This window comes from Bos grunniens, chromosome 15 (assembly GCF_055505025.1).
Source record: "Bos grunniens cultivar Pamir isolate PY7600 chromosome 15, Bosgru_T2T1.0, whole genome shotgun sequence".
In the NCBI taxonomy this organism is placed as follows: Eukaryota; Metazoa; Chordata; class Mammalia; order Artiodactyla; family Bovidae; genus Bos; species Bos grunniens.
This window is the reverse complement of record NC_141179.1, coordinates 5,735,824-5,755,250: the sequence shown is the minus strand read 5'-3', so window position 1 is coordinate 5,755,250 and position 19,427 is coordinate 5,735,824. Positions and strand designations below refer to the sequence as shown.

At 37.5% G+C, this 19,427-nt stretch overlaps 1 protein-coding gene across 4 annotated transcripts in view; it reads left to right on the top strand.

Moving 5' to 3' along the window:
- The window catches only part of DYNC2H1 (dynein cytoplasmic 2 heavy chain 1), a 393,081-nt gene that overhangs the window by 188,860 nt on the left and 184,794 nt on the right, over nucleotides 1-19,427 (top strand). For all 4 annotated transcript variants that reach the window (XM_086338264.1, XM_086338263.1, XM_086338267.1 and 1 more), the window contains 4 exons: nucleotides 16-105; nucleotides 15,467-15,532; nucleotides 17,291-17,341; nucleotides 18,120-18,197. In XM_086338264.1, coding sequence (XP_086194390.1) covers nucleotides 16-105; nucleotides 15,467-15,532; nucleotides 17,291-17,341; nucleotides 18,120-18,197 — 285 coding nt within the window. The remainder of the gene's footprint in view (nucleotides 1-15; nucleotides 106-15,466; nucleotides 15,533-17,290; nucleotides 17,342-18,119; nucleotides 18,198-19,427) is intronic.

Genomic DNA, 19,427 nt, shown 5'->3' with positions numbered 1-19,427 from the left:
AATTGTCATCTGCAGGATTCTGAAAATACAGAACAGAGGATTAAGTCTCTTATCAACTCATTAAAACATATGGTTTATGAATATATATGTCGTTGTCTATTTAAGGTAAGAAATACTGTGTTTTCACTTATAAAATGTTACCTGAACCTTTATTTAATACAGTATTAGGTTAAATTATATTAAATTGTACATAACCTTTTACCTACTGGAAAGGTATTAGAATTGACATTTCTGATATTTTTCTAGAATGTCTTCGAGTACTCAGGATGTAGTGGAGAGAAAGGTGACAGCTTCACTAGCTGGCTTAGCCCTGCACTTGTCAGTGACCAGTGAAAGAGGGAAGGAGAGTGGGTTAGGTAGATCATCTTCTAGCAGATGTTTCTCAGTCTTAGTACTCAGGACATTTTGGGCCACATAGTTATTTGTTGTGCCATTAGCATTCCCTTCCCCCATTATGACGATCAAAAATACCTCAACAGTGCCAGATGTCCCCTGGGCTGGGGAACAAAACTTCCTATTCCCTGCATTACAAGGTAAACTAATACATGATTCTGTGTTTTGAAGGAAATCTGTCATAGATGTCTTCAAATTATAAGGCACCCAGAGGAATAAACAATGAATCATTTTAAGAAATTTTACAATATTATAGAAAGTACAGAAGGTTTTCACATAGGACTATTTTATGAAAAAAAAATCAGTCCTTGGGAATAGCTTGAGACATGATTTTAAAAAAAGCACTTTGTAAAGGCAGTTAACTATGAGAGAGAAATAGAGTTACTATGGTCCAATTATATAGACTTCTTAGAAGATCCTGAAAAAGATACACTTTTTATATTCTTCAGCACGAGATAGTAGTTTTTATGATTAGAGTGAGTTTATTGAACATGTTTACTTTAGACAGAGGATAAACCCTTCAAAGAGTTTATTGACATTGAATGTTATTGGAAATTCAAAGAATTATAGTTGAGCGTTTCTGCAGAATTCCCTCTCTAATGAAAATTGTGGGTATATATATATTTTTGAAAGGTCTCATAGTTTACTGTCATTCTAAAAATCAGCCATTCAGCCTTCCATTTTAGTTTGTATAAAAGGAGGAATTGTAAGAGAATAATCTCAAAGCCCGTTTTGTCACTGGTTATCATCCTAGATATAAGGATGATATGTCAGTAGCTTCATTGGTTATAGGTTAACAAGATATTTAAACATTTTTTTATAATTCATTATCTCATATAAAATTTAAAAATATTTTCAGAAAATGTTTCAGATTTAATGAGCCATATAGAAAAATCTTTAAACACTTATTTTATTCTCCTCCAATTCAGTCCTTCATTAGAATAAATCACTTTAACATTCGATATGTCCTTATAGTCTGTTTCTTCTCTCTTCATATTCATATATGCAAATATGTATACATACACACACATATATAGCAAATGGTGGCTCAGCTGGTAAAGAATCTGTCTGCCAATGCAGGAGATGCAAGAGACACACAGGTTGAATCCCTGGGTCAGGAAGATCCTCTGGAGAAGAAAGTGGAAAGCTGCTCTAGTATTCTTGGTCGGGAAATTTCCATGGACAGAAGAGCCTGATGGGCTACAGTCCATGGAGTTGCAAAGAGTTGTACATAACTGAGCATGTGCCCCTCACCCCCCCGCTCCCCTCCACCCATATATATATATATACAACACATCTTTATCCATTCATCTTTGGATGGACACTTAGGATGCTTCCATGTCTTGGCTATTGTAGATAATGATGCAGCGAGCATAGAGAAGCATATATTTTTTAAATTAGTGTTTTTTTTTTTTTTTTTGAAAAATACCCCCAAAGTGCAATTGCAGTATCCTATGACAGTTCTATTTTTTAGCTTTTGAAGAACCTCCATACTGTTTTCCATAGTGGCTGTACTAATTTACAGTCCTACCAACAGTGTGGGTTCTGTTTCCTCCACATCCTTGTGAACCCTCGTTATTTGTTGTCTTTTTGATCATAGCCATTCTGGACAGATATCAGGTAGTATCTCTTTGTGGTTTTAATTGGTCTTTCCTCAGTGGTTAGTGATGTTGAACATCTTTTCATGTGTCTGTTGATCATTTGTTTGTCTTCTTTGGAAAAATGTCTATTTACATCATCTGTCCATTTTTTAAATAACAATTTACAGTTATTATGTCTGCTCATTGGATTGATCCCTTTATCATTATGGTGATGCTAGTGGTATAGAACTCATCTGCTATGCAGGAGACATAAGAGACGTGGGTTCGATCCCTGGGATATTCCTCCAGGAATATCCCCTGGAGGAGAACATGGCAACCTACTCCAGTATTCTTGCCTGGAGAATCCCATGGACAGAGGAGCCTGGCGGGCTATAGTCCATAGCATCATGAAGAGCTGGACACGACTGAAGAGACAGCACACACATACAATGTCTCTTTATGTCTCTTGTTACAGTCTTTGTTTTAAAGTCTGTAAAATTATGTTTTAAAGATAGTTCAGCTTTATTTTATGGAATAGATTTTCTGTCTCCTCAATGTAGTCTATTTGTCTGTAGTTCTTAAGTGAGTCTCTTGTAGGCAGCATATGTATGGCCCTTGTTTTTTTATTCATTCGGCCACTCTACAGCCTTTAATTGGAGCATTTAGTCTACTTACATTTAAAGTAATTATAGTTTTTCCAAGAGAATGCACCAGTCATAGCAAACACCCTCTTCCAACAACACAAGAGAAGACTCTACACATGGATATCACCAGATGCTCAGTACCAAAATCAGATTGATTATATTTTTTGAAGCCAAAGATGGAGAAGCTCTATACAGTAGCAAAAACAAGACTGGGAGCTGATTGTGGCTCACATCATTAGCTTCTTATTGCAAAATTCAGGCTCAAATTGAATAAAGTAGGGAAAACCACTAGGCCATTCAGGTATCACTTAAATGAAAACCCATATGATTATACAGTGGAAGTGACAAATAGATTCAAGGGATTAGATCTGGTAGACAGAGTGCCTGAAGTAGACAGAGTGCCTGTCCAGTGTCATGGACGGAGGTTCATAACATTGTACAGGAGGCACTGACCGAAAATATCCCCAAGAAACAGAAAGGCAAGAAGGCAAAGTGGTTGTCTTAGGAGGCCTCACAAATAGCAGAGAAAAGAAAAGAAGTAAAAGGCAAAGGAGAAAAGCAAAGATATACTAAACTGAATGCAGAGTTCCAGAGAATAATAGAGAGACAAGAAAGCTTTCTTAAGTGAACAATGCAAAGAAATAGAGGAAAATAATAGAATGGGGTAGGCTAGAGATTTCTTTAAGAAAATTGGAGATACTAAGGAAACATTTCATGCAAAGGACGAAAATGGCAAGGACTTAACAGAAGCAGAAGAGATTAAGAAGAGATGGCAAGAATATACAGAAGAACTACACAAAAAACTACACAAAAAAGCTAATAACCCAGATAACCATGATGATCTGGTCACTAACCTAGAGCCAGGCATACTGGAGCATGAAGTCAAGTAGGCCTTAGGAAGCATTACTATGAACAAAGCTAGTGCAGGTGATGGATTACCAGCTGTGATGTTTCAAATCCTAAAAGATGATGCTATTAAAGTGCTCCACTCATGATGCCAGCAAATTTGGAAAACTCAGCAGTGGCCACAGGATGAAAAAGGTCAATTTTAATTCAATTCCAAAGAAAGGCAATGCCAAAGAATGTTCAAATTACGATGCAATTGCACTCATTTCACATGCTAGCAAGATTATGCTCAAAATCCTTAAAGCTAGGTTTCAGGAGTACATGAACTGAAAACTTCCAGATGTTCAAGCTGGATTTAGAAAAGGCAGAGGAACCAGAGATCAAACTGCCAACATCTGTTGGATCATGGAAAAAGCTAGAAAATTCACTTTAATGGCAGAAGGTGAAGAGGAACTAAACAGCATCTTGATTAAGGTGAAAGAGGAGAGTGAAAAAGTTGGCTTAGACATTAACATTAAAAAAATGAAGATGATGGCATCTGCTCCTATCACTTCATGGCAAATAGATGGGGAAAAAGTGGAAACTTTGTCACATTTCATTTTCTTGGGCCCCAAAATCAATTTGGATGGTGACTGCAGCCACAAAATTAAAGGATGCTTGCTCTTTGGAAGAAAAGCTGTGACAACCTAGACAGTGTATTAAAAAAAAAAGACATCATTTTGCTGACAAAGCTCCTATAGTCAAAGCTGTGGTTTTTCCAGTAGTCATGTATCGATATGAGAGTTGGACTGTAAAGAAAGCTGAGCACCGAAGAATTGATGCTTTTGAACTGTGGTGTTGGAGAAGACTTGAGAGTCCCTTGGACTGCAAGGAGATCCAACCAGTCAATCCTAAAGGAAATCAGTCCTGAATATTCATTGGAAGGACTGATGCTGAAACTGAAGCTCCAAATACTTTGGCCACCTGATGTGAAGAACTGACTCATTTGAAAAGACCCTGATTCTGGGAAAGACTGAAGGCGGGAGGAGAAGGGGACGACAGAGGATAAGATGGTTGGACGGCATCACCAACTCAATTGACGTGAGTTTGAGCAAGGTCTGGGAGTTGGTGATGGATGGGGAAACCTGGCATGCTGTAGTCCATGGGGTTGTAAAGAGTCGGACATGACTGAGCTACTGAACTGAACTGAGCTGATTCATTACCATTAACTTGAACACTACTGGATAGATTGCTTAACTCTACCTTTCTTAGGTTTTATCTAAGCAAAACCTAGGGTTTTGTCATTTTCATTTGTTTCAAATATATTCTTCTATCTCCTCATTATGCCGAATTCTCTATTTTTATTTCTGTGAACTATGTAGGCCAAGTATGTTTTCCAGTCTTGTAGAGTGGCTTACTTGGGAAAGGTCTTATGACTCTCAGCAGCATACTCCCTTCTGCTTACTAGAGCTATATGCTCCAAGGTTGTCCCTTATGTGGGCTCTGTAGACCCTTCTGTTGTCTCAGGGCCAACTACTGTGGTTGTATTAGTCACCGAGAGTGTTCTTTGGCCTATTTGGCTTCTAGGCCATATCTCATGTATTGACTGCCAGGCCCTGGTGGTTGGGCCACCAGGCTGGTCAGCATGGCTGGTCACGTGACCTGATAGTCCTGGCCCAGGGCCAGATTCTGGGGCATGCCAGCCCATTGGTAGGAGCTGGGGAGGCTGGGGCTGGTATTGGCCTGCTGGTGTGCAGAGTCGGGTCCTGGGTTGGCTGGCTGGGGGCTCCTGGCTCTGGTACTGTCCACTGATGATGGGTGGGTAAGCCTCTGACATTACTAGGCTAGAGGAAAGTGAAAGTGAATTCGATCAGTCTTGTCCGACTCTTTGCTCAGTCGACTCTTCGCGACCCCATGGACTGTAGCTCACCAGGCTCCTCCGTCCATAGGATTTTCCAGGCAGGAGTACTGGAGTGGGTTGCCATTTCCTTTTCCAGAGGATCTTCCTGACCCAGGGATCGAACCTGGGTCTCCTGCATTATGGGCAGATGCTTTACCATCTGAGCCACCAGTGAAGTGCCTCCCCAGCTCCTACCAATGGGCCACCAGAGGAAGGACTCCAAAATGGTGCTTGCTAGACCAGTGTGCTGGTTGTTGAACCTATCATTGAATCCTACCCTAACTCTTGGTTGCCTTTTGTACCTTTGTGATTGTCCAAGCAGCCTACTATATTTTTATTAGCCAACCATAGTTGACGGTGTGTCGTGACCTGTCAGTATCCTGTAGAGGAAAATCTTAGTCAGCAGTAGATTCAGGATGATTTGCAGCCATATGCCTAAGGAGCAGATTCTGAAGTATGAAAATATATACAGTCCTATGGGACTGCAAGGAGAAGGCAATGGCAACCCACTCTAGTACTCTTGCCTGGAAGTCCAATGGACGGAGGCACCTGGAGCCAGGTGATTTCCCGAGTGTCAGTTGCAAGAACAGAGGCTCTAGACAAGTGTATGGGCTTCCCTGGTGGCTCAGATGGCTGCAACGGGGGATACCCGTGTTTGATCCCTGGATCGGGAAGAACCCCTGAAGTAGGAAATGGCAACCCACTCCAGTATTCTTGCCTGGAAAATTCCATGAACGGAGGCACCTGGAGGGCTACAGTCCATGGGGTTGAAAGAGTCAGACACGACTGAGCGACTTCACTTTCTTTCACTTTCAGACAAGTGTTTAAGGTTTTTTTCTGGGAAATACCGATGAACAGAAGGGGGCAGAGGTGGCCTTCACTGACCCTGATCCCTAAGAAAGTCCTGTAGCCCCTAGGTGTGTGCCAAACCTTAACCTGCCTCTCAGACCAGAGCTCCAGTACAAGCAAATAGGCTTCTTTCACAGAAAGATGGGAGTGAGTCTCATAGCCTGTCAAAAACTCTCTGTTACTGTCCCAAGGACCCAGGAATGCAAGCTCTCCTGGCTTTCAGAGCCAGATGATCAAGGGATGTCCCCTTGGCTGTAGGTCTAAAAATCAGGGCTTCAGAGATATGTAAAGTTCACTTCTGAGCGATACCCTGGCACCCTGTAGCCCAGCAGAGGGAGAGTACGAATATGTAGCTCGCTGGCTGTAAGGCGGCAGCTGGGGAGCATAAAGACTGCGTTCTCCAGAAAAGGAAAAAACTGAGGAAGATGGCGCCCGCTGGCTGGAGTACAGCAGAGGGAGAGTGCAAACGTGGCGCCTGGTGCTGGCAGCGAGGCGAAGCTGCGGAGCGATGGCCTCACCGGAGAAAGGGAGGACAGTGATGGCGCCTGCTGGCTGGCGGCAGGCTGGCGGAGGGAGAGGGTTAAGATGGTGCCCACCGTTGTGTGTGCCCAGAGCATTCAGGCAGGCTCTTTGACATGTTAAATTAGACGCCCGCATTTCAGGCCAGCGCTTTAATCTACCCAAGGGAAGCTCTTTGGCTTAAAATCTGATCGCAGTCGCTGCTTCTCAGCCGAGCCCTGGGAGGGGCAGGTTCCTGCATGGGGCCTTTTTTGAGCAGAGGAGTACAGTCTTGTGGACACCGTGTTGTGAGCCCAGTTGTTTTTCAAAGCTAGATATTTTGGGACCTTGTTACTCAGGTGTAGGTCTCTAAAGCTGAGATACCTAGTATGGGGTCATCATACCCTTCATTCCTTAAGAAGAGGTCTGGGTTTTGCATTTTCCTCATGATTTTGGGTCACTGTTCCAGGGCTGGGTTTTATGGCAGGATTGTTCCCAGTCTCTCCCACTTTGATATGCTTTTCTTCTCCTTCGCCCAGTGTGTGGTAATTGCTCAGTCAGTCTTTAGGTAGTTAACAGAGGAAAGTGTTCCATATTTAGCTGTAGTCTCTGTGTCCACAGGAGAAAGTGAGTTCAGGATCTTCCAGTATCAGTGTCTTGAACAGGATTTCTCAATGTAAGTATAATTGCTGGTCCAAGGATCGAACCTTTTGAAATTTTGTTGCGCATTATCAAGTTACCTTCTAAAAGGTTTTTATGTCTGCTCAGTCACTCAGTCATGTCTGACTTTTTGCGACCCCAAGGACTGCAGCCCACCATGCTCCTCTGTCCATGGAATTTTCCAGGCAAGAATACTGGCGTGGGTTGCCTGCCAGTTCCTTCTCCAGAGAATCTTCCCGACCCAGGGATGGGATCCACATCCCCTGAAGTCTCCTGCTTTGTAGGAAGATTCTTTACCACTACACCAGCTTTTATTAACCAGTTAATACTCCTACTGATAGAGTAAAGGTATCTTCTTTGCATTTTTGTCAACTCTGGATATTACCACTGTTCTTAATTTTGTGATTTATAAATAATATCTTATTTTTCTTCCTTCTCCTTATTTTTAAGGTTGTTTATTTTGTACCTTCTTTACTTGCCATATTTGCCTATTTGTGTTTTAAAGAATAAGTTTTGCTTTATAGAATGTCTATTTTAATTACTCTTTTAATATTTTATTTTTAATCATTGATTTATTTTTGATCTCTGTATTATTTAATTTGCATGATTACTTTTCGTCTTAAACTGGAAGTCTCTACCCAGTAAACAATTGCCCATCCCCCAGCCCCTGGCAACCACTGCCTACTTTGTCTTTCTATGAGTCTGACTGCTCTTAGTATCTCATATAAGTTCAGTCATGTACGTATTTGTCCTTTGTAACTGCTTTATTCACTTAGCATGTTTTCAAGGTTCATGCATGTTGTCAGTGTGTGTTTTAAAATGCCCATTCTGTCCCCCTTCCTCCCTTAGCCCTCTCCCCTCCTTTTCCCCCACCAAGTTTAGGAATACCCTGAACTTGTGTTCTCTTCTCTCACCTCTCTTCATGCCTAAGCAGAAGGACTTTTCCCAGAGACTCTGCCATCCTCATTCACTTAATGATTCATCTCAGAATCTGAGCCAAATGCAATGCAGTTTCACGTCTAGCAGGGCTGGTCTGAACGTCTGTGCTCACACACTTGCTCTTCAGTAGTCCATGTGCATTGAGTTTTCCTGATCTGGCCACTCTTGTTTCTCTTGACTCTGCCAGAGGCTTGGCTGCAGGGGGCCCCGGATGGCCTGGGGTGGTTAGAGTGGTGACTGCCCAGGGGCAGTGAAACATGGAGTTACTTGATGGCTTCTGGTGCTGTCACCAAGAGGGTAAGGGGCTTCTGGTACAGCAGTTCATGCTGTAGTGTCTTACCCTAGGAGGGAGTGTGAAAGAGGTAAAGGACACCTGAGGGATATAGAGGGCCAGCACCCACAGCAGCCCTGGGTGCCGGGCCTAGCAATTCTTCCTGAGTATAGCTGTAATCCTTTGTATTTTCCAGGGAATATATGTTTTTATTTTACTTTTAGTAATATATTTACTGATGAGATCTGAACCTTTTTGTCATATTTTAATAAAGTAATTAGAGAGTGATACAGTAAGCTTTTCAGTGCCAACATGATTTAAAGCCAGCATTTTGTTGCACTACCAGAGGGGTTATAGGCTTACTATCCTCAGCATTTAGTACCCAACTAGAATTTTTCATTAGCTGTCTTGAGTTATACTTTTTGTTGTGAGCAGTTGAAATTATTTTAAAAAGGGCCGTAGTCTGTAATTCTTAAGACAGGTTTTTAATTGACGATGGAATATCTGTTTTGTAAAGTCCTTATTTTTGTATGAATGATATTAAATCTATTCATAGTGAATTCAGCATTCTATAGTTTCAGTGGTGAATAAAAATGCAGAAAGCACAGCAATTACAAAAATGAGGTCGTAAAACATCCTCAAGATTTAGCACTCTAAGCTTACTTAGGATGGAAACCGTTTCATATTCGAGTGAAAGTTTTGGGGTTTTTAGCAGTCAGCATCACATTAAACTTAGTGCCAGAGCTTCTCTCATGCTCATTTTGCTGTTGTGTTAGTGATGGTAATGTCACAACAATATACTCTTGAAATAGAGGATTGTTAGTATTCACATCACAGTGAATTGAAAGCATTTTGACATGGAACAGAAAAATGATTGACTTGTAGTAGAAAATTTAGAATTTTAATAAACTATAAGCCAAATGGAGAAAATTGTCTAGTATATTCAGTTTTGATTATTTGCTGTATTTTTCTTTTATTTTCTTCATGAGGTCAGAAGTGTTTATTTTAGTAATTAGAGGATGAGCAACACATTTGACTCCCCCAAACTTATGATGATTATAGCAAAACTGTATCCAAGTTAGTACCTTTACACATCATTTCTTCATCACAGTTTATTGCTTGGAATAGATACAAAATAATGGAATTTGTAGGAATGTTAAATAATTTCCAACTCTACTGGGTATGAGTATGGAAAAGAGTTTAAGGAAATTTTGGGGGAGCATATGATTTTTAGTGTTTCCCTGTCCTTGTGGAAGTATTTCTAAAAGATCTGAAATGGTATAGGAAGACTGTCTGGTGATAAATGATTAAAAGGTTTTTCAAGGAAAGTGCTTCTAAGCTTGGGCTTATGCAGCCTACTTAGTGTCTTTCTTCAAATGAATTTGCTAGTTCATTGATTTTGAATATTGATAGCATGTCATGATTGTATTTATCTTACATATCATTTAATTTGAATTGCATTTTTTCTATAAAAATGAGTTTTCTTAAAATGTGGAAATTCTCTGGTTGCATGTTTAGAAACTATATAACCTGTGACTATTAAATGACTTGATAATTTAGATAGTTCTGCTTTGATAACTTAAAAACTTATAGTATTATGTATAATACTTTAGAATTTCTGGAGGTATAGGTGAATGTGCATGGACTGCTTTATTAAAATGTGTGATTTAGGTTCAGGCACAAACTTAGGCACTTGTGAGTGCCTAAGATCTATCCTGTATCAACTTCTTTGAGATTAAAACAAGACTTTTCTTCATATGGTAACATCTATTCATTAAACATATTTGAAAGAAATGATATATAAAGTATAAATCAAATGAATGAATAATGCTTTCCACTTCTTACTAGTCTCTGAGATTTATGGGATTTATGAAATATTTTTGAAATAAATTTCCTTTCCAATATTATGTAGTATATCTTTTTACTGTAAAGCAGATAGTTTTTACCTGTCGCCTTTTAAAATTTACAGTGTTCCAGGAACTAAGTGCCTTAACATATTGTTAATTGATTCCTTCACCAGTTCTGTTTTATAAGGGAGGAAACCAAGATACAGAGATTTAACCTTTCTCTAGGGTGCTCAGATATAGTAGGTGTTGTAGCTAGAATTCAAACCCATTTTTCATGATGTCAAAGATGTCTTGGTAATAGGATGTCATTAAAACAAACCATTATATCTGGACATGTGATTTTTTTTTTTGTATCGGCTGTAAAGTAAACGTTGAGATTCCCTCATATTGTATTAATCCTGTTCTAATAGGCTCTAATAGAATTTTTACCAGAGTTTGTGTGCTGGCATGGTGGTATCATCCAGTGGCCTACTTTCTTACTGTTTTTCTTTCAGCTAGTTAATTTTGTAGATGATCAGTTGAAATTTTGCTTGTTATGTATTCTCTTGATATTAAATTATTTTGTAACAGATCCCAAGCAAACTGATATAAATTTAACTTAAAGTAAAACACCCACATTTTCTGACTCATAAGCTGTGTAGATCCAAGGATATTGTAGGTACAAAATATTTTTAATCCCTGGTTATTGACAGTTGTTTTTTTTAAAAAAAGTATTCAGAAAATTCTTAAGCTTGATTAAATTCATTCTTGATTTTGCTTCTGTATAATTGGAAATAATGTGTTCTCTGTCAGTAAACTGTAATTTTAAGTTTATTCTTGAATTATTGTTATTCCTCTTTATAAAATCATTGTTAAATTCTGATGGTTAAAGGTATGTTGGTACAGCTAGGCACCCAGATTTCTACCATAAGCAGCATTCTTCTGCCATCTCCCAGTTGGAAAATAATAGAAGATTATATCCTGGTTGGCCTGGCCTAGATCATATGGTATCTCTTGTACCGTTATCTGTGGCATGGTATCTTGACATTGGGCCACCTTGATGATTGGCTTACCTCTTTCCAACTGAGGGTGGTTTTCTTGCAGGCAAGATTACTTGCTGGTAATGATTACAGGAGAGTGTTTTTGTTGTTGTTGTTGTTGAATGTATCTTTTATATATATTGTATCATAATATCCTTCTATTTGTAGGTTTATAATCATACACACCTGTAATATTAGATATGAATAAAGTATGATTTATAATATGAAAAAAGCTAAATAAAGTTTATATTAGACTTCTGTAGGAAACATGGTGCTTTAGCAGATGGTTTTGTTTATATTGGTAAACTCATTGCTTTCTTTGACAGAAATGACAGAAGCTTATAAAATTTGCAAAATACATCAAATAAAGAAACAAAAATAACCTGTAATCTCAAATCACTTATAACTTTATTATCTATTTCTAATTTCTTTTGCAGATATATATGCATGTCTGTTTATATAAAAAATATTTGTTTAAATAAACAATATGAACTATGCTGTATACTTCAATTTGACTATTATTCATGATAGACTTTTGAACATTCATATTGTTTCAGTTTTCCCTCCACTGTAAAAAGCCTTGCAATGAGTACCCTCATTTTTTATTTAGAGTAGAGTACATTGTCATCTCTTTGCACAAATTTCTAGAAATGCAATTTCTTGATTTATGGGAACATAGGATGTTCATGAGCATATAACGTACACAATGACAAATACTGAAAGAGGAACTCCCCAGGTCAGTAGGTGCCCAATATGCTACTGGAGATCAGTGGAGAAATAACTCCAGAAAGAATGAAGGGATGGAGCCAAAGCAAAAACAATACCCAGCTGTGGATGTGACTGGTGATAGAAGCAAGGTCCGATGCTGTAAAGAACAATATTGCATAGGAACCTGGAATGTCAGGTCCATGAATCAAGGCAAATTGGAAGTGGTCAAACAAGAGATGGCAAGAGTGAATGTTGACATGCTAGGAATCAGCGAACTGAAATGGACTGGAATGGGTGAATTTAACTCAGATGACCATTATATCTACTACTGCAGGCAGGAATCCCTCAGAAGAAATGGAGTGGCCATCATGGTCAACAAAAGAGTCTGAAATGCAGTACTTGGATGCAGTCTCAAAAACGACAGAATGATCTCTGTTCGTTTCCAAGGCAAACCATTCAATATCATAGTAATCCAAGTCTATGCCCCAACTAGTGATGCTGAAGAAGCTGAAGTTGAACGGTTCTATGAAGACCTACAAGACCTTTTAGAACTAACACCCCAAAAAGATGTCCTTTTCATTATAGGGGACTGGAATGCAAAAGTAGGAAGTCAAGAAACACCTGGGGTAACAGGCAAATTTGGCCTTGGAATACGGAATGAAGCTGGGCAAAGACTAATAGAGTTTTGCCAAGAAAATGCACTGGTCATAGCAAACGCCCTCTTCCAACAACACAAGAGAAGACTCTACACATGGACAATACCAGAGGGTCAACACTGAAATCAGATTGATTATATTCTTTGCAGCCAAAGATGGAGACGCTCTATACAGTCAGCAAAAGCAAGACCAGGAGCTGACTGTGGCTCAGACCATGAACTCCTTATTGCCAAATTCAGACTTAAATTGAAGAAAGTAGGGAAAACCATTAGACCATTTAGGTATGACCTAAATCAAATCCCTTATGATTATGCAGTGGAAGTGATAAATAGATTTAAGGGCCTAGATCTGATAGATAGAGTGCCTGATGAACTATGGACTGAGGTTCGTGACATTGTACAGGAGACAGGGATCAAGACCATCCCCATGGAAAAGAAATGTAAAAAAAGCAAAATGGCTGTCTGGGGAGGCCTTACAAATAGCTGTGAAAAGAAGAGAAGCAAAAAGCAAAGGAGAAAAGGAAAGATATAAGCATCTGAATGCAGAATTCCAAAGAATAGCAAGAAGAGATAAGAAAGCCTTCTTCAGCAATCAATGCAAAGAAATAGAGGAAAACAACAGAATGGGAAAGACTAGGGATCTCTTCAAGAAAATCAGAGATACCAAAGGAACATTTCACGCAAAGATGGGCTCCATAAAGGACAGAAATGGTATGGACCTAACAGAAGCAGATGATATTAAGAAGAGATGGCAAGAATACACAGAAAACTGTACAAAAAAGATCTTCATGACCCAGATAATCACGATGGTGTGATCACTCACCTAGAGCCAGACATCCTGGAATGTGAAGTCAAGTGGGCCTCAGAAAGCATCACTACGAACAAAGCTAGTGGAGGTGATGGAATTCCAGTTGAGCTATTCCAAATCCTGAAAGATGATGCTGTGAAAGTGCTGCACTCAATATGACAGCTAATTTGGAAAACTCAGCAGTGGCCACAGGACTGGAAAAGGTCAGTTTTCATTCCAATCCCAAGGAAAGGCAATGCCAAAGAATGCTCAAACTACTGCACAATTGCACTTATCTCACATACTAGTAAAGTAATGCTCAAAATTCTCCAAGCCAGGCTTCCATAATACGTGAACCATGAACTTCCAGATGTTCAAGCTGGTTTTAGAAAAGGCAGAGGAACCAGAGATCAAATTGCCAACATCTGCTGGATCATGGAAAAAGCAAGAGAGTTCCAGAAAAGCATCTATTTCTGCTTTATTGACTATGCCAAAGCCTTTGACTATGTGGATCACAATAAACTGTGGAAAATTCTGAAAGAGATGGGAATACCAGACTACCTGACCTGCCTCCTGAGAAATTTGTATGCAGGTCAGGAAGCAACAGTTAGAACTGGACATGGAACAACAGACTGGTTCCAAATAGGAAAAGGAGTTCGTCAAGGCTGTATATTGTCACCCTGTTTATTTAACTTATATGCAGAGTACATCATGAGAAACGCTGGTTTGGAAGAAACACAAGCTGGAATCAAGATTGCAGGGAGAAATATCAATAACCTCAGATATGCAGATGACACCACCCTTATGGCAGAAAGTGAAGAGGAACTCAAAAGCCTCTTGATGAAAGGGAAAGAGGAGAGTGAAAAAATTGGCTTAAAGCTCAACATTCAGAAAACGAAGATCATGGCATCCGGTCCCATTACTTCATGGGAAATAGATGGGGAAACAGTGGAAACAGTGTCAGACTTTATTTTTCTGGGCTCCAAAATCACTGCAGATGGTGACTGCAGCCATGAAATTAAAAGAAGCTACTACTTGGAAGGAAAGTTATTACCAACCTAGATAGCATGTTGAAAAGCAGAGACATTAGTTTGCCAACAAAGGTTCGTCTAGTCAAGGCTATGGTTTTTCCTGTGGTCATGTATGGATGTGAGAGTTGGACTGTGAAGAAGGCTGAGCGCCAAAGAATTGATGCTTTTGAACTGTGGTGTTGGAGAAGACTCTTGAGAGTCCGTTGGACTGCAAGGAGATCCAACCAGTCCGTTCTGAAGGAGATCAGCCCTAGGATTTCTTTGGAAGGAATGATGCTAAAGCTGAAACTCCAGTACTTTGGCCACCTCATGCGAAGTGTTGACTCATTGGAAAAGACTCTGATGCTGGGAGGGATTGGGGGCAAGAGGAGAAGGGGACAACAGAGGATGAGATGGCTGGATGGCATCACTGACTCGATGGACGTGAGTCTGGTGAACTCCAGGAGTTGGTGATGGACAGGGAGGCCTGGCGTGCTGCGATTCACGGGGTCGCAAAGAGTCGGACACAACTGAGCAACTGATCTGATCTGAATGCAAGAGGTTGATCTGGTTAATAATGTCTAATCTAAACCTCACAGTTGGATTTTATCTAGTTAAATCGTTTTTGTTGTTGTTGTTTTAATGAGATGTATACACTGATTATTCCTTGGCACTGTTTCTAAATATTTGGTCTCTATACTTCCACTGCCAACTTAGAAGCATTGTCCTATGTAGATGCCATCTGAATAGTCATTTTTATATTGATAAAAGTAAATTATTAGATGATAGAGTATAGAATTTATGAGCCATAATTTAAGGACTATGCTTTTCCAAAAACAGACATTTAGAAAAAGCAAAATAATATCTGTTATTCTTTTCAGGCTGATCAGTTGATGTTCGCTTTGCATTTCATTAGAGGCATGCATCCTGAACTTTTTCAAGAAAATGTAAGTGGAAGAAAAGGAGGAAAATATTATGAGTTGCATGGAAATTTGGTAACAGGTGGACTTTTGGTTAGATTAGAAATTGCTTAAGGCTGGAATTTCCATATCAACCTATTCATTTTTTACTTAGTTAGAAATTTAGTGTATGATGCTGATTTCCAGTTCTACTCTCCTGTGGTTGAGCCAGATATTCTGAAGGAATGATAAGGCAGCGAAAGAACTCTTAAGTTGCCATACTACCAAGATTTTTCTGAACACAAGTGTACTTTTCCAGGACACCAGAAGAATCAGCCTTCTTATTTTCCTCATCTAAGCAGTGGGGCTGATAAATATAAAAATATGAAGCTATACGAGTATACCAGTACATTATTTATTTACATTGGCATGCTTAGAATCAGCACGTGAAACAAGAGTGGGTCATTCTCAGAAACCACCTTCTTGAATCTGAAGATTTATATTAATCTTCTAATGTATAATTTATCTTCTTTTGTTTATGTCTTCATTTCTGGTCTGCCATATAACCTCCTCTCAGACTTGAAAGAAATGGCCTTTAAGATAGGGCTAAGTTCCATCTCTGATTTACTTCTAATGTTAAAAAATTTTTGTAAGTGATTTTCCTCATTATTCTGCCATTTTCATTAAAGTGGGCTTGCAGTAGCCAGAGCGGCAGGGAATAGTATACGGACAGTGCACTCTGACCTGGTGACCTGGTAACCTTTAACAGTATGATCAGACTTGAACTACGCTCTTGGTTCTGCTTATTTGAATACGTGCCATTCCATATGACTGTTCTCTCTCTATTTCTTTCTAACTCCAAATACTCTGGTTGACTTGTATAAATTTCTCCTGATTTTAATTTGGCTACTTTTATTTATACCATTTACTTTGATGCATTTCCCTCTTCCTGTATACTTTTCATCATGATCAATAAGCTCTGTTGTATGAGACTTAGTTTTTCCTCTTGAAGTATAAATAAATTATCATTGGGAAAAGAACACTTTTCCTTGACTCACATAAAATAGTAGTAATAATTTTCATTTTACTTATTTGTGACTGTATAACTCCAGTAGGAAGAGTGAGTGGAGGTAGTATGTTGCTTTGGTACTTTTTCCATATTGCACTCAAATTTTATTATTCTTATGCTGGCCAATGTGTAACAAATAAAATGGTAGTGCCCATAATTATCTGATCGGATAACCCAGAGTGAAGACATAGGTTTTCAAAGAGCTCTAGATTCTGTAACAACTTGATCAATTTTGATTCCATGAGTTAATTAGGAAAAAAAAAGTAGCAATGGCCGTCTTCTCCCTATACGTTGGAAAAGATAAATTAATGGTGGGACTTTTCTCTATTTTTCCCAGTATACACAATTTTTAAACTTCTGATGCATCTTACTTCTTATATATTAGTGAAGAATGGCATGTAATAGGACAAATTAAAGATAATGACAAATGCTAATTATATAGACATTTTAATTTTTAGATGTTAAGACTCACATGTGTTTAATGTGTTTATATTTTTTCTTATAATTATTCTAATAGATTTCATTTTAATGTTGGTATGGTACCAATATAACGTTTTATATTGGTAAGGTACATAAACTCATAATATATGAGGAATTGGGAAGATATGAAAGGAGTTTTTTCCTCCATGTATTTTAGAAAGCTAAATTGTAAGCTGTCTTATGGGGAAATTTAAAAAGATTTGTTAAATGGTTAGAATATTTATCTTTTGTGTGTTTCTCATATTTTTGTTAAATAGGAATGGGATACATTTACAGGTGTGGTTGTTGGAGACATGTTGCGGAAAGTTGTAAGTTGGAGTAATTAAAATTATTATTTCATTCTTAGGGAAAGTAATTCTGGTTTTGACTTCATGAAATATAATTTGCTTCAGAGTAGTTTTAAGTTACTGTTGAAATTATATTTTAATTAGAGGAATATGTCCTTCCCTCTATTGCCCTAATATAAAATGGACTGATATATTTTTTTTGTCCTTGAGGGCATATTTTTTTTTGAGAATATTTAATTAAGCATAAAAAATTAATATGGTTTCTTTTTTCAGTATATGTATTTTGTAACTCTAAGAAACTCAAATCTTGTAGTATAGCTAGGAAAATTTTCTTAAATAAGTGAAATTAAGAATTACTTCACTTATCTTTTGAAACTTTATTCAAATTAACTTTTTTCCAGTAATTTTCTACCTCGATAGGTAATGGATAAAATTATTCTTCAAAGCAGCCTATCCAAACTGTAATGCAAAACCTAGATTATGTTGGAAATGCAAGATATAATTAAAATAATGCAGTTTTATAGTAATTTCATATTACATTTGAGTTTTTCTGAAGTTTTACAAAGGAATAAGCATTATGAAAATAAATGTTACATTTTTCTAAATCGTTATCTATACCTTATATAGAATTTTACCATATTGATTTGTAAAATAGATACAAATAAAAAATACATAGAATGAAGTTCTTCTTAAAAACCAAAAAGTGTTCATAAAATTAGCTGGTCAGTTTAACAAAAATTTTTTAAAGTCTGAATTTTACCAAATGTACCAAGGGAAGTAATTGCTCTAATTTAAAAAGGACTCTCAGCAAAGAATACGTGATCAACTTCCATCTTGGATAGATCAGGAAAGAAGCTGGGCAGTGGCAACATTAAAGGTATTCCTTTCTTACTTTGAAGGATATTTAATTTTTTAATAGTTGCATTATTTCTGTTTATATTTTTATGTTCTACCACTTCATACTTGGTGTTGATATTTCTGTGAAAATGACGTAAAATCTGTGGGTAAAAGAATATTCAAGAATTATTCTGATTAACACTGTGATGAATAATTAATTAATTGAATCTATCATTCACTGTATAACATATTGAATCTCCACATGGTCAAGATTCTGTGCTGTATACCTATAGGGAATAGAAAGATAAGTAAATGAAATGTCCTCTAATATGATATGTGGATACCTTATTAATAGAGTAATTTAGGATCAGTAATAGAATGCAGTATGATACTTATGTTGAAAAGGTTTCAAAATCAAATTATCTCTCTCACTTCTATTCACCTTTTAATATCTTTTGCACTCAACTGTTCACCTATGGTAAGAAACATATTTTTTTAAACAACTTTACTAGAATGCAAAAAATCAATAATTATAATTATATTTATAATTATAAAATTATAATTATAAAAATTATAAAAAATCAATAATTATAAAAAATAGAATTTGAAGAATTATAAAAAATAGAATTATAAAAAGAATTTCTGGATTATTGGGCAGGACCTGTGAAATATTTCATGTGCTCCTAATGGAAAATTAATATTAATCTTTATGGTACAGTTAAAATTGTTTGAACAATTGATCTACTGAGATGTTATTCTTGGCGAAAAACCTTAACTGTATTAACCTATAAAAGTATAGTTATTTTTTTTCACATACTAATTTCTTGTTAAGTAAAGAAATGCAAAACATTGAGGAAAGGCAGCTTTCCTTTTCAGAGAATGTTTATAATATATATTAATGTTTTATTATCATTTTAGTTTATAAAACATTTTCAAATGAACTATTATCACACAAATCTTAAAAGGGAGATATTAACTTTCTTTTTATGGATAAGAAATGAGAATCTATGCAGTGAATTGCTAAATGCTTGAACCTGAATTTTCACTTAAATTTCATACATATTTTTGAGGACTTGTTATGTGCCAGGCATCATATTAAATGCTTCAGATGTATTATCTTTATTATCACGATAACATATTCAAGAGGTCATAATTATGCTTGCTTTTAAGAAGGGCAGGCTGAGGTGTAGACAAGTTAAATAATTTACCCAAGATCAAATAGCTGGGAAGTTTTGAAATTGTGATTTTAATTTGAGCATTCTGATACCAC